General features: G+C 40.6%; 1 protein-coding gene across 2 annotated transcripts in view; it reads right to left on the bottom strand.

Moving 5' to 3' along the window:
• SCN5A (sodium voltage-gated channel alpha subunit 5) overlaps nucleotides 1-15760 on the bottom strand; it is a 207351-nt gene that overhangs the window by 10093 nt on the left and 181498 nt on the right. For both annotated transcript variants that reach the window (XM_072033864.1, XM_072033865.1), the window contains 2 exons: nucleotides 12155-12277; nucleotides 6325-6606 (listed from right to left, as the gene is read on the bottom strand). In XM_072033864.1, the coding sequence (XP_071889965.1) occupies nucleotides 6325-6606; nucleotides 12155-12277 (405 nt within the window). The remainder of the gene's footprint in view (nucleotides 1-6324; nucleotides 6607-12154; nucleotides 12278-15760) is intronic.

Below are 15760 nucleotides of genomic sequence, written 5' to 3' on the forward strand. Positions count from 1 at the left end.
TGCAGGGATATAACAGAAGCTTTTAATAGAAATTGAAAACATGGCAATTAAATCTTGTGAAGTTTGAATAGGAACTTCTTTTGACCAGGGGAGATGGAGCCCATCTGTAATGCTCGCTCAGGCTGACAGCACTGGGTATGTTTTAGGGTCCCACAGAAGCTTGGATCCTGACCTCCTCTAAAACAGGAGAAATCATGGCAATGTCAAAGCTGGGGAGCTGCACAGATCACAGCTGACTTGAAAGGAGCAAAGGCAGGCAGCACCTGCTGTGAGACCGGCCAAGGAAACAGCCTGCTTTACTATTAGGATTTGCCTCTTTATTTTTTTCTCTTTTAAATCAGTGTTTCTAATTATTTTTTAAAGTGTTTTAAAAAAGGAGAGACTCCACAGGAATTAGTGTCTATTAGTGTCTATTACTAGAGCCTGCAAAGAAAATGAAGAAAGGACAGTGCTATCAGCTCCTAGAAGAAACACAAAGAAGTGATTTTTGCTGTTCTGTAGCAAAAGCCTGAAGCCTGACTGCTCTCACTATATGCCTCTCATTAGACATGGTCTGGTACCAAACATGCATGGCATTAGGTCCTGCTCTGGCCTAAGCCACATTACCTTCATAATAGTCTGCTGGGGATGTTTCTCATTTGACTTCTGACCCACTTAGTCTTACCCTGGATTTAAAATCAGTGAGTAGATAATGAGGCATTTTTAGATGCATTGATTTAATCGGATTTACACTAGCATGCATGAAAGACCCATGCCCAATATATTTTTTTAATCCTACTGACAACTAGGTTGAATTTTCTCTGTGTTGTGTAGGCATGCAAGTCCAGATAATGCTAATGGGAATTTGGCCAGGGATTCCCAGGAGAAAACCAGGCGTTTATGTTGAGCTGGGTACATCCAGTGGTTTTAGAAATGCTCCATTATATACTTTCTGTTATTAAATTAGCCCTGAAGGTAATGCTGCCATTCGGTTTTCCTCTGAACACTACTGAGCCAAAGGAAAATGTTGTACCAGAGGTCAACCATATTTATTTCTCACGAATGTGTATACAAAATAATGTTTGAAAAAGTGTATTTTTTTTTTCCATCTACTGAGCAAAAGAAAGTAACCCCCCATATCAGAACCCTTTGGAAAATCTATGCCATGGCACAGTGTATTAGAAAACAATTCAGACATAAAGTGTGTACAAGAATGATCAGTAGTTTTATCGAAACAACTAATTATTTAAACCTCCTTAGCTCTTCTAATATTTTCCTTTTTTTGCTGTTCTCTTTCTAATCTGCTGAAATATTTACTGTGTCATCACAGCCACTTGCGGCTCCCAGCTCAAAGTGCTGTTCAGGAAGGTTGGACAGGATGAAACAAGAAACCCTTCTGCCTGTGTCACACAATGATATGATCTTAGCCTGTACTTTTCTCCCACTTGGGAGGAAATCTTTCCTCTGGAGTAGCTATTTTACCTCTCAATGTGTACCACAGAAGCAAGAGACTCTACTGCAAGACAGTGGTTTGTAGTGATAACAGATGATGAAGTGTTCTGATGAAAATAAATACTAAGAGAATGAAGAACTGTGATTTTCTGCTTTTTCCAGTTGTCCAGAAGGAGGGGAATTAAAAATCCACCAGGCTTCTGGAAAGCTTCCCTAGACACTTCATCTGCGGAGAGTAAGAGATACTGAGAATGAAAGAAATATAACACTGGGGAAAGAAATTATTTATCTGGAATTAGTAACCACTTACACTCTGGATAAGGAAGTGACAAAATCTTCATGGGAGTGTTTGTGATATTATCCTGCCTGGAAGCTATCCAGAGAAACACCATTTTCTACTGAAACTGTCATGTGATGAGATTATCTACTGATAAAATCCTGGGATGGGATTACGTGCTGTTATTTGACTGGTGGTTAGAGCTGCAGTGCAGCAAATTAGTGGGGAGGATCGGTGGGCCGGCACTAGATGCCCTCAAGCCATTTATTGTATAACCAAATGGTACCTTAAAATAAAACAAGCCTTTACATCTGCCCGAGGGAACTTTTTTTTTTTCTAGAAAAGGATTGCGATACTGACATAAAAATGGCTGCTGTTGAAGACAGTAGCATTGGTCCCCACGTTTCTGAAATGCTTCTTCAAGCATTACTGCTGTTGACAGAAACTTCTGAAAGCTAAGACAGAGCTGCCAACAGTACAGCCAAATTACACATATTTAAGGCGTCTGTCCTAACACTACTCTGCTGGCTTTTCTGTTGATTTTTCCAGATTTTTCAATTTCATTGTAGCAGCAATTTTTTATTTTATTGAATGATTATTTTGCTGGGCAGGGCACCACCAAGCTCTGGACATACCAGAGCACCCCAGGTGTCTGCATGGCCACTGGGCTAGACGGGCACCAAAGGCACTGCCTCCTGAACCACTGCTTGCTCCTGATCTTTGCACATACAGAGAAATAGGCTCTGGTATAGCAAAATATGGTTTGTTCAGAAGCACACTGATTTTCTGCACATTTTGCATCCACAGTGAAAGTAAAATGCAGCATATTGTTTAGAGGAGTACAAGAGATCATGTAACTCAGTAACTTTAGACACACGCCACTGTCTCATGACCATTTTGTAGCTGATTTATGAGCTCAGTCGTGACTTCGCATCTGGCCTGAGGGGCTGATTTAACTCTACAGCTCCTGGTTGCTGCACTGGTCTAGGAGGGCTCCTATTGTCTTTCCATTCCCTGTCTGGAGATCCATAGTGACAAAGAGTTGTAGGACTGAATTGCTGTAAGTTTCTTCCCTGCTAAGGAGCTCTTTTCCAAGCAAACCAGATGCTGGGTGAGAAACAACTTGTTCTCTTGGTATTCTTCAATAGATTGCTGAAATTACAAGCAAAAAAAATATATATATATATGTGGAGGTGTTCCTAATATGAAGGCAAAGATCCTGCAATGGAAATGAAGAATTCCTACTGGAAATTTAAGATATGTCTGTTGAGATCTGCAAAGCAATTCTGGGAATACAGAACAAGCATTACTGAAGCACTGCGTTGTAGTAATAATTTTTCCTAATAGATTAGGATGTTAAGGGATTAAATCCCCGGCCGAGTGAATCATCCTTCTTGTAAATTAGAAAGTCATGATAATAAAGAACTTCTCCTCTCCATGAATAAGGTATTTCCCTTGCTTGCAGAATGAGCAGAGTCTGCACCCTATTTTAGTAACCTGTTGTGAGACAGTCTTGTGAGCTCGAGAAGCTTAAATCTGGAATCACTACTTCACAGGAACATTTTCACAGACTCATTAATTCAAAGTGGTAGTAGTTAAGGCATCTCCAGAACAACATCACTGATCCTAAATGATTTAGAAAAAGAGCAAAGGCTATTTAGGAAAAGTTTCATGAGGTTTTCAGCTACGTTGTCAGAAAGTCTGCCTCTGGATAGCTGTAAGCCCTAAAGGTGCTGTAGTAGCAACTTTTCATTTCTTTCAAAGACGCTGTAGAAGTGAAGACAGAACATTAGGCAGACGGATTTGCTTTACACATTTCCATTTGGATTTTCAGATATATATCCCAGCATCTAAAGGTAATTCAGAGTCATTTAAAGAAGCTGAAAATGTCAACACTCAAAAGACAAGTCCCACTTAAAAGCTCATATTTTGCATCCCTGAGGGTTGTAACCAAAATGCTTATCTCATCACTGCTACACGCTGTCTCGGCATGCACAAAGATGCAGCAACGTGTCTGTCCTCTTAGGAGAGCTGAGCTGTTAACTGATCCTCTGCAATTCCTAAAGCAGCTTGCTCATGAAATGCGAGCCCATATGGAGCATATTTGGCAAGAAGTACCTGTAACCGACACTCCTCGGCTGGAGTCTGGCAAAAGAGATCCAGATGTTTGGGCTCCTTTTCTGCGGGTGTCATCTTTACATTTTATTGCCTAAGCCTGTTGTTAGCAGCAGACAGAAGAGCTCCAGGTGCAGGATGAAAGTTGAAATCAATCCCCTAATGGCATCTGGCTCCTGCTCTTCCTCCTGGAGGAAGGAGCCGGCACCTGCCCTAGAAGCTGAGCAAGGTTTTAGGACTCCTTCATTTCCTGCCATAATCAGTTTGTTTGGCCCACACAGACTCCATCTTTATGGCATTTCTTTTGCACTTCTGCAACTGGAAACTCTGCTTCCCTGCTACTCAATACGGGATCATAGATTTGAAAGAAACCAGCAGGGTCATCAAGTCCATTTTCTGCTGGAAAACTGGAATAGCTGTTCCTTCAGTAGAGTGCCAAGATCCAACTTGTGACCAGTTACAGTTTTGCTGCCAGCACTGATCCCAAAATAAGGCAGTCCCACATGCTGAATGCAACCGGTATCACCAGTGCCAAGTGCCCAGCAACTGGTACTGCAGAACAGCAAAAGAAACCACTTCAGGTTACTCCTTTGGAAGTGACAGTTCAGGGAAAGTTGCAGAATTTCTGAAAGCTGGAGTTTGGGTCTTGTAAAAGAAATGGTGAAGGAATAACTCTACTCTTTCCATCAGTAGGACCCACAAACTCAGGCCTGTCTCCTTCCCTTTTAGGTGATAAAGAGATCTCAGAAATGAAAACAACATAGGAATTCATGGCCATCTGGCAGATGGCTGCTCAGGTCTGGGTTCATTATATTTACTTAACTCAGAGGCAGGTCTCCATAACTTGACTAGAAGAGAAATTCTGATGCCTTCCTAATTCCTATGTTCTTTAGAAAGGCTTTGCTTGGTATACCCTCATGCATTTTTTGACCAAACAAATGAGCCATCTGGCATGCAGTCATGGAGGAGATAAGAAGCTTCAGGTGAGGAGCAGTACTTTAAACCTTGAAAATTTTGCTCAGCTAGATTGGATGTTTAAGTAAAAGACAAAGAAAGCACGATATAGAATGGAAAATCTAATTAAAGCTGTTCAAAGTGACTTAATCTACCCTTCATGGGTGAGCTGAATATCATAATTACATGCAAAAGATGCAAGCTCCTACTCTCAGTTCAGCTTTTTGACATGAAAAGAACCAAAAGGGGTTTTGCACATTCCAACCCTTCTGCTTTCCAGAGGTTATGAAAGCAAAGACTCCATGGACCGTGTTAAAAAAAAAACTCAAACACCAATGTATATGTACCAAGACCAGAGTATAGAAGGCTAAAGGAGAGCTACTTCACAAAGATAGTTCAAATGTCTGTGAAAGAATAAAAATACATCTGGTGAAAAACAAATTTGCATCAGGGGAAGCAGTAGGGATAGAAGAGAGGATGGGGGACCTATGAAAGGCCCATGTCCTCTTGGAAGGACAGGAGGGGGCAAGAGGCACTACAAAAGGTACTGGATGCCTATGTATGACAACTGAACCAAGAACCCAGTATGCAAGATTTTATCTAAATGATGAGTGCCATCACAGGCACTTCAAGACAGCAACCTCCTTGTCCAAGGATGTAGCAAAGGATTTGTTTCACTCTGTATACATAAAATCCAGCACAAACAACATTCCTAGCATGTGTCCATCCCTTGCCATCACTAGGCTTCAGAGAAAATTAGGAACAAGAGAAAGAAGTATCATTGCTACCATTTTACATGAGAGCCCTATGGAACTGAAACACAAAGGAATTTGCCTAAAACCACCCTGCAGGCCAATGGCAGAATCTGGACAGAGGATGGAGTCTCCTGTTACATATCCATTAGGTGTCTTCCAACACCTTCAATCTCTGTGTATACAATCCATTTATCTGTGTTTTACATTTCCTACTGAAAAAGGTCATAAAAGTGTCTCACTTCTGTCTTTATAGATCAAACACAGCAAAGGGCTGTAAATCAAGATTCCTCCACAACTCCAGCTTTATGCAATAACAGCTGAGCAGTTGAAGGTACTGTAACATAATTTTTTTTCTCTTTTTTTTTTTCCTGGCAGGGAATAATGATGTCCCAGTTGATTCAGGCAGGCCAGTGTACTCTGCACAAAAAGTCCTCCCTCTGAACCAGGACTTTTTGTTTCTGGATCTGAACTTTGCTGCGGATTACAACATTGAAAAAATAGTCTTTAATTTACCTTAATAGTTCAATCACCTCCGAGAAGACTACATTAGTGATGCATCAGAAGCTCAGAATAAAACCAGAGACTTCCATAAATATCTCTAGGCCAAATGAATATGCCGTATATGAGTCATTTTCACTTGAGGAAAGGCATTCCCCTAATGAGTATGGCTCAAAACAAAAGAAAACAAACCAGAAGACTATAGAGGTTAATCCGATCCTATGATTCAGATCCATTTCAGTGGGAATAATAACACTTGCCCATTAGAGATTACTCTCAGGTGGTCACACTTACCACTTGTAGCAGAGCCAGGTACCCAGCACCAACATTATCAAAGTTAACTTTAACTTTTGTCCAGTAAAATGTGCCAGAAACATTATAGAGTATGCAGTCACTCATGTTGTTAATTATTTTAGAGTCCAAAGGCATATCTCCTTCTGTCTTATTAATGCACTTCCCAAATTTCCCAGCAAACAGGTTCACTCCCATGATGCTAAAGATGAGCCAGAAGATGAGGCAGACAAGCAGAACGTTCATGATGGAAGGGATGGCTCCCACGAGGGCATTGACCACCACCTTAGGTGAAAAGGGAGAGAAAACAAAACAAAACAAAACAAAACAAAACAAAACAGAATTATTAATGTTTTTTCCAGAGGGAAGATTATTATTTTTTTTTCCCCAGAGGAATCTTTTAATTCAGGAGCGATCTGCAAAGTCACCATGACCTCCCAGCTCCTACTGGATAATACACTTCAGTCAGACAATCTCAAACAATCATGCAATTAATTGGAAATTACTGGGGTGCACCACTATCTCAAAATAGGCCAGAAAAGGTTTCTGAAATCTTTTGCTGAACTCAAGCCTCCATAATGCTTAGGATGTGAACTCCAGCTGTGATTAATTTGGTTTACTTAAATACTAACTTATTGAGATATACTATACTAAACCAAGTTCCCCTCCATGGTCAGTACACATGATTAAATCAGTGAAACCATTCTAATTTAACAACAAAAAACAAACAAACAAATAACAACAATAACAAAAAACCTTTACATTTTCCCATGACATGCTGTGAAGTTCCACCACACCAACCCAGGCAGTGCTGTTAAACTCTGTGTAAAATCATAAATCAAAATGAAGTTCAAAAGGAGTTTTTAAGGTGTGCGCATGAAGGCACAGGTAATGCACACCATTCTGAAGCCATATGAGAGGGATAAAGGTCAGAACATCTACCGATGCTGTACAGCTGCCAGTTTTGAACACAGCTTTATAATACTAGGGGATCAACCATTCAGCATGCACTTTATTTAATGTTTTAAGATGTTATGCGTGCCAGACATCATGCTAAAGAAGATTTCTGAGAGAAGAACCCTATCTCAAAATGTAGTTTTCCCCCTTCCTCTGACCATAGTTTGTAAGTTTTCTCCATACTCATAGCTTTTGGAGATCCTGCTATTGCATGGTCCAGGCAAAGCTGCCTGAAAACACTGCTGAAGACACCAGCTCCTCTGCATGGATTTGTCTCCATCTCTGTCTCATGCTTTAGAGATTAAAATCTGGTAGGCAGACACTGAGCGCTTCCCCTTCTATGCTTCTGAAACTGAGACAAGGTGATATTGATCCATAAAAATTAAATTTTATTCGGTTGTGAATCTGATTATGGGAAATGTCAGCTCTTGTTTTCTCTTGTGTTACTGTCCAATTTTCTGACAAGCCAATAATGTAAAATTTGTTTCCCTGTCATTTTTTTTTTCTGTGTTGAGGAAGAAGAAAAACCGGAAGAGTAAAATGTGCATGGATAGTGGCAGCTTCATCTACAATATACAATACAAAATTATGTAAATCTTTCCAAACCCAGATTTCTATTTTGTGCATTTATGAATGAAGATAATTTTCACATGAGAAAAGCTACTTGACCTTTTTTTTTGTTGTTGTTGTTGTTGTACAAGCTCATTCCTAATGACTTTTCATTTTTTCTCCCTAATTTTTTCTTTCAGTTTTGGATGTTTTTCAATTCCTAATTTCATTGTTTTAAGACCGAGTTTACTGTGATAATAAAAATGTGAAATAATCTCAAAATCAAGGGCTTTTTTGAAGACACTCTCAGTCCTTGTCAAAATAGCTTTAATTTGCTTCTATGTGTGACAATATTTTCGTTGGATTTTCATCTGTGCCAGCACAAAGCCACTACACTTATGTCACATCTGCACCCATCTCCCATCTGTAACCCTGCCACAGGACACAGACATCCAGGTTTCAGCAGGGTGAGCCACAGCCGTGCCTGCATCCTGCTTTTTTCCGTCTGCCAAATTATGCTCAATAGCTCGTAGATAATGAAACATGACATGAAACTGGAGCAAATCCTGCAACACCTCTCCAAATGAATTATTAACAGAGGATTTGATTCTTCTCCCCCTGCTGCTGCTCTTACACCAGCTTGATGCCATCTGGCCTCCTGGAAGCGCTCCTGAATTGCACTGTGACAAGCAAGAGGTCTTAAAGACCTGGATATGTGAGGGCAAGTTGTTATCATAAATTCACATTAAAAGTTTAGCTACTAAACTTGCCATGGAAAGGGCTGAATTTCTGCTGCATCTTGAAACAGCATCATATACAGGTACTTTTAAGAAAGGCTTTCGTACCTCTGGGTTTCCATCAGTGCTTTTATAGGTGGAACCACCTTCCCAGTGACTTCTTGAAGGATAGCCTAGAAACTGAGCCACCCCATGCCCTAATTTGCAGTGGTGCAAATCTCTATCTTGTGTACGGACGGACTGTAACAGTCACCTCATTTGTCAGACCTGCCCAAAGGCCTGTGTCCTGCTGACCAGCAGTCCCAATCCCTAAGTCCCTTTTAGCTGCTGTTTTCCAAGAAATGTCCCCAGAGTGACCTACTTTCCTGCTCCTGTGGTGTATGATGTGTGCGGTTTTATTAAAATGCATGTTGCACAACTGATCTGGTTTTCGCTGTGATCCAGATCAGTCAGTATAATTCCCTTATCTGTAATATCATTTTACTACCCAAATCACTTTGTGTCCTGTCAGCAAAGATTTTACTTTTTCTTCCAGATGCTAAAGTCCAGATTAAGGACAGCTCTTCCTGTGAAGAATCCCTCACCCTGGGACACTCATCACTGAATTTACAATGTCATCACTATTTACAATTACAATTTTGAGATCCACCATCCATTTTAAGTTAATATAAAGTATGCTTACTTGGCTTGGCACAAAGCTCATGTTTTTTATCACAATGTCCCATGGTATCAGATTCCTCTCTGAAATCTAAGGATATTATATCAGCACAGTTACCATCATCAGCATAATTTGTAATCAAATCAAAGGACCATATCAGTTTCACAAGAACTATTCCCATGAAATCATGCTAACTAGCATTAATTATGCTATTTCTTTCCTGCGTGTATCTTGTAGCAGCCTCACCATGACTTTGCCTAGGATCAGTTTCACATTAAACAGTCTATCATCCACCCATTTATCCTTTTGAAATACTGCAATAACCTTCCTTGCTGGGAAGAGCCTTGCGGAGAAGTGGAACCTCTGGAAATAATTCCCTGATGGGCAAGAGATGGGGAGACATGGAGACTGCATGACCTGGGGCAGGCAGAGCTAAGCTAATTTACCATGGGCATGGTTTGGAAAAAAGTGGTGGCTGATGGGCAGTGGCGGCACAGGCACGACATGACTGGTCCTAAAGTATCTTTACTGAGTGTCTTCATTAAACTGTTGTTTCTGGGGACAGAGGGGCAGGATGGCCTTCTGCCTTATTCTGCAGACCTCTCTGATGGGATGAGAGGTGCCAGCACACGCTTACTTCCAACACACAGGGCAGAGGCCATCCATCAAAGTGCTACTCTGTGCCTTAGCCTCAGAACCACTTGTTTCCAAAATTTCAGTATGGCAAACTAAGTCTTTTACTGCAGTGAGAACTGTCTTCCTTCTGCTCTTGCCATTCAGAAATCCTTGAGTTATTCAAGAAAAAGACTTTATCCTAGAGCAAACTATTATCATTTCCTCACTGTCGGTGTTTGCTTCTCACATTATCATGATTTAATCCATCACTGCGCTGGCAATTTTCCTGTGCATTCTGGAGCATATGAACTCCTAATAATAAAAGGTCTAACTGTCCCTAGTTGTGTTAAGTGTGGTTAGACACACCAGAAATAAAGTGATTTGATTTTCCAATAGCACGTATTCTCAATTACACTTTATCATAGTTTACAAGCTAATTCACTACCTCTGGTAGCTCAGAAAGACTGAATACATTTCAGCTGCAGCAACGGTACAGGGAGGAAAAGTGATGTTAAGTCAGGCACCGGAGGGAGCGACAACTATGGATGTATTTTTAAGGAAACTTGCTGGGCTGATGCAGCACCATGTGTCTACGCCATATAGGATCTCCACCAAGCCACCCTCTCGCTGTTCTCAGAATGCCTCTCAGAGCTGTGAGCATTTTCACATTAGTTCTTTCCTATTTCAGTTTCTCGCTCTTCCAATGCTTTGCTCTAGTCTGCCCACTGCTTTTAAGTTTGAATCCAATTTAATTAAGCTGACACAAAGTCACGAGGGAGCATTCTTATGTCAGCTTAGAGTATCTTAAAGGGGTTTCACTTGAGCTTTCAAATCCACCAGTAGAAGCTAAGCCTTCATAAGCCAGATTTAAATTGATTTGAGAGAGTCCATGCCCAAATCACTCTGGTAGTTAAACTACTGCAGCTTTTGCAGAAACCAACTTTTGTTCAACCTGTGTATGTTTCATAAAGATGGAGTGAGGTCATCAGATGGCCTAAGACTGAGACCCTTATTAACGTCAGATGTGCAACATCACACTTTGTACCAGCTGAGGATCTGTAGTTTGCTTTTGTTCTCTTTTATGAAAAACCTTTACAGTATTCCCCGTGCTTGTTGGAAGGAGTGTGGTGAACAAACAATGCAGGTCTGAGTGCCCAGACGAATAGAGCCTTTTGAATCTTTTTGTTTTAATACTAACAGATGAGAATGGTCTGCAGTTAGATTTTTCCCATCTTCATCCACACAAATTATGTGATTTAGAGAATCGCAAGTTCTGTGGAACAAAACCACAGATCCTTAATATTGGAGCATTGAATTGCAAGGACTGCATGCATGTACTACATGAACTACATGTAGTCACTTATGATTCAGACCAAAATTTTTGCCTATGCAAAATTTTGCCATGAATTCTGCCTACGCAATTTTTTACCCTGAATATACCTCAGTATAAAAGCTGAGGCTTCTTTGGCCTAATAGTGAGATGTGGGTTCTGCAGAGAGAATGTGTGTTGTGTTATGTGGAATTTTGTCACAGATTGGCTTTATCTTGCTATGCTACCTGCATGTAGCAATTAGTAGTAACCCTCAGCTCGTACAGAATGTAGTTCTCATCTTTTGCAGGTTACGCATGGTACAAAGAATTAAATAAACAAAGCATCCATCTAGACTGTGATAGATTAGTGCAGCAGGTAGGCTTACAAACAGAGAAGTATGCTAGGCTGATACAGCCATGTCAGCAAAGGAGTGAGAAAGGGAGAGAGATGGATCCCCAAGACAGAAAAACAAACACAAGATACACGGTTTTAATGCTAGTCCTGATATCAAACATTAAAACTCTTATCTGTTCAAATGAAAGACTTTGTGTATTTATTAATTTGTTTTCCATAACTTTGGCATTTCTAATTTTTGCTCTAATTATCAGTGAAAAAGTCCTTAAGAACTTTCCCAGTCAGTCTTATTTTAATACACGTCAAAAGCAGGGAGCAAATTTGTAGCTTGGTTATTCCCCTGGTATGCCTTATAATTGAGAGGTAATTGTTAGCCAGATGCTTCCTCAGCCAAAAAGCTGTTTTTTGAAGTGAAATATGACAAGTTAGGCAGCAGGATTAGTTTATCATGAAATCCACCAGAGGATAAAGCTGTAACGATACAATTGTAATCAAGACAAAGGAGGGATTTCTGATTTTGTTGTTTTGATGCAGCATTATCAGTCATTTCCTTTGGCAGACAAAATGAAGACAAAACCAAGTGCAACAGGGCCCTGTTACATGCTTGTTGTCATGCCTTTCAGCTTTGATCAGTGCTTCATATACTCTTACCCTCATCCCTTCAAATCGTGACAGTGCTCTTAGTGGTCTCAGAGCTCGGAGGGTCCTGAGGGATTTAATGGGGCCCATCTCGGAGTATCCAAGAGTGTTGGCTATGAGGCTTATTAAGGAAACCTGAATGGAGACACAAAGCAAAAATCCAATCTATTAGTATGCTTCTGCCATTTTCCTTCTCTTCTGCCTTTCCATCCTGAAAAGAAACAGATGGTTAGTGAACAGTGGAAAAAAAACACCTTAAGTGGAAGCCATTAAATTAGACCAATATGCAAAAAAAGGATGTTTTTACATCCATGCATATGCAGAATTCTTACCGACCCACAAACCCTTTGTCTCTAGTTTAACACAAACTTTCTAGAAAGACATTTTCAAAGATGTCAGTTTTCTTTTAACTAAGCACACAGAAATCCTCTTAACATCAGCTTGCATGAAATGGATGAGAAAAGAGATCACCGTTACAAAACCAGCACTCTGTGACACCCATGCTGTAGTTTCCGGTATGCTTCCCAAGGTGTGTGTGCATCTCCTACTATTAAAGATATGATGAGTCATGTAAGTGCTATAATTTAGGGCTTTCCAGATGAAAGCACCTGTAAGATCTAACCATTTCCAGCAGTGATAAAAGATTTTAGCTTTACCATTCAATTATCCATCTTACACTTACTGATTAGAAAACAAGCCTGCTAGATTGCTGATAGATTTGATTTAATACCACAGGCTCTAAAAGAATTCTGCTCATGACTTTGATTCTGCACTTTTTCACTTTACTCTGGTTCCTGTGCAGCCTCTAAAGGAGAAGGAAACTCAACAGGTGCTCAGCATTAAGGTTCATTCCTCTCAAATGTTATTTCTTTGAAATAAACTTTGAAATATTTCCAAATCTGGAGGAAGCACAGAGGGGTTTCAATGTTTTGCATGTTCTCAGAATGTTCTTTCATAGTGTCCAGCTGGTCAGAAATGTGGGTGGTATCAGGCACGGGACTGGAGCCTGGGTGAACCAAATGGCAGTTGAGATTGTGGGTCAGATGAGCAGACACATGGAGGAGCTGGGGTTTGTGTGCTCAAATCAGTGTTCACTGCCTGAATCCTTACTGAGAAACAGCTTTCCAACACCATCAGTGTCTTGCCAAATTGTACTTATTAGGAAAGGAACCACAATGAATCCCCACATGTTATAATAAGTTATTTTCTTATAAGAATGAGACCTATGCACACTGCTCATCACAGTTCCCTTACTCCCACTTTACTTCAGCTATTTGCTCAACCCTATCATGGTATCTGAGTATCTCATGTTCACTAATGTGAGTGTGCAAACCTCACCTGGAAGAAACGTGTTTTATTGCCATTTTAAAGATAGAAGATAAGTCTAAGTCTGGGATACTTCTACCCTATAGGAAAAATAGATGCTTAATGTAACCAAAAACTCTAGGATCCCTTATGAAGATGGCCAGTACTGGTGGGAAATCATCCTGTCTCTTTTAGGATGGGGTGAATTTTTCTCTGAACCACATGAGGTTTGTGATGAGGCAGGATATGATGAACCTGGTCCCCTACATCCCAAACTAGCATCCTGTATGGAGCAGCCTTTCTCCTTAATACATATCCATTTATGTGCAAGTGCTGTCTGCTTAGCTAAGCATTTCTGTAAAATTGCTCAATTTGTTATTTACCTATTGATGGCTTTATTGTGGCATGTGTGTGACAGCAAGCTTAAGGGCAGAAGGTCTCAGAGACATCACGCCTGGGCTGGGTGAAACACACTGGATATCTGTCAGGACAAGACAGCCCAGAACTGCAGAGGACGAAGCAGCACGGAGTCCAACTGTCTCACTTCAGCATGTCACCCTTTAACAAGGTGTGACACAAACTCACCTCCCATGTACAGACCCAGCAGCTGATGCAGAAGGAAGGTTTTAATATAATATTTTTGCATTTTAGTGCTGTAACACCACAGAAAACAGGCAGGCTGGATTCAAGGTCTGATTTTATAGGACCCTAACACACTGGGGAGGTAAAAGTCACCGGTGATGCCTTTGCTTCCATGTCTCAGGAAGCAGACCTGAACCCATGATATGATGATGCCTAAGAAGTTATTTTACAGTAAGTTACACTATAATTTTCACATATTCATTAGTAACCCGTTAATTTCTCCTGAAGCCTTCTCAGCCAACACTCACATATAAATAAGAAAATCTGATTTTGACTTCACAAACCATTTTAAACACACCGCTTCCAAACTGAGGCTGCACCCATATTCTGTCTTCCCTATTTGTAACCAGCCTTGATTACAACCAGTACTCCAAAGTTGCATTAACATACAGCCCAAAGCCTACTCCTTTTGTTTATTCTCCCCATTGAGTTTAATGAGAACATTGTCTAAATAAGGAGAAAGGGCTGAAGGATGTCTAATAGCAGTAAGCAAATGCACAACACACTCATAAACTAGAGCTGTTCAACTAAGGCCTCTTAAAATTGTAATATAATTGGCAGGATTGAGATATCATGCTAAGGGGGCAACTCAGTGACACATATTTATGTCCTTGGTGGAGAGCTGAGAGCAGAAAATGGCTTTAACCCCACAAAACCCTGGAGCTGCCTATCCAGAAAGGCTAGAGGTGTAAGAAAAAAATGTTATGATCAGTGACAGAGCCAAGATCTGTACATTCATACATTACAAGGCGAGCTCATTCACTTTAAAATGAATGTACAGATATAAAATAAAATGAATCATTACAGAGCACTCAACACCCCCCTTCTTTGCTAGCTTTACCCAGTGATTGAAAGTAGATCTTTTCAAGGTTTTCAAACTGTCTCGGTGTGTGAATCTGCACGCCTCCTCCTTCCTCCCAGATTTATGTCCTGCAGCTCTCCTCTCTCTCAAGAGGAGTCCTGTTCAAATCCTGCAGGACCAGCCTTCAGGTCTGAGCAGGCTACCATTTTCTCTGGAGTGCCATAAATGTCACCCTGAAACACATCACAGGTGCTGTAGCCCTCCTGACACAGATTTACACAGCATTAGATATCTGTTCAGAGGATTAGGCCATGAAGCTGTGTGATATTTGGCAAAGACTTACAAGGCTGGAGTCAGAACTGAGTTTGAGACAACTTGTTTAAATGCTCGTCTGTTTGTTTTGAAGGTATCCCTGTCAAATATTATTTATAGGAGAATCACTAGCACAGAGGCTTGGCCATTTGGACTTGATTAAAAGTGACCCAGAAGGCTATTTTTAGGGAAAAAAAATCAAGCAGTTTTCAAAATTGGTGCTGACTGTCCCACATAATCATAGCAAAAGGTGAAGTCAGCAGTTTCTGTAACTTTTTTTTTTTTCCCTGCTACAGGGCTATGCAGCCCAGGGCTACTCCAAGTTTCTGCATTTGTCCTCTGCTCAGTACTAGAATGCTGCAGGCACCCAGAAAACACTAGTAGTGTCAACGTTACCTCCAGATTCATAATAATGCATGTATTTCTAACCCTTCCAATATCTGTTTGCAAATGGTTTTGTAGGTTTTTTTCAGGAAAAATTACCTCTGAAGACAGGTCAGCATGGTAACATTGTGGAACACAGGGGAATCCTAAGGAATAGTATTGCCTAGGAGTGT

Source organism: Anas platyrhynchos, chromosome 2 (assembly GCF_047663525.1).
Source record: "Anas platyrhynchos isolate ZD024472 breed Pekin duck chromosome 2, IASCAAS_PekinDuck_T2T, whole genome shotgun sequence".
In the NCBI taxonomy this organism is placed as follows: domain Eukaryota; kingdom Metazoa; phylum Chordata; class Aves; order Anseriformes; family Anatidae; genus Anas; species Anas platyrhynchos.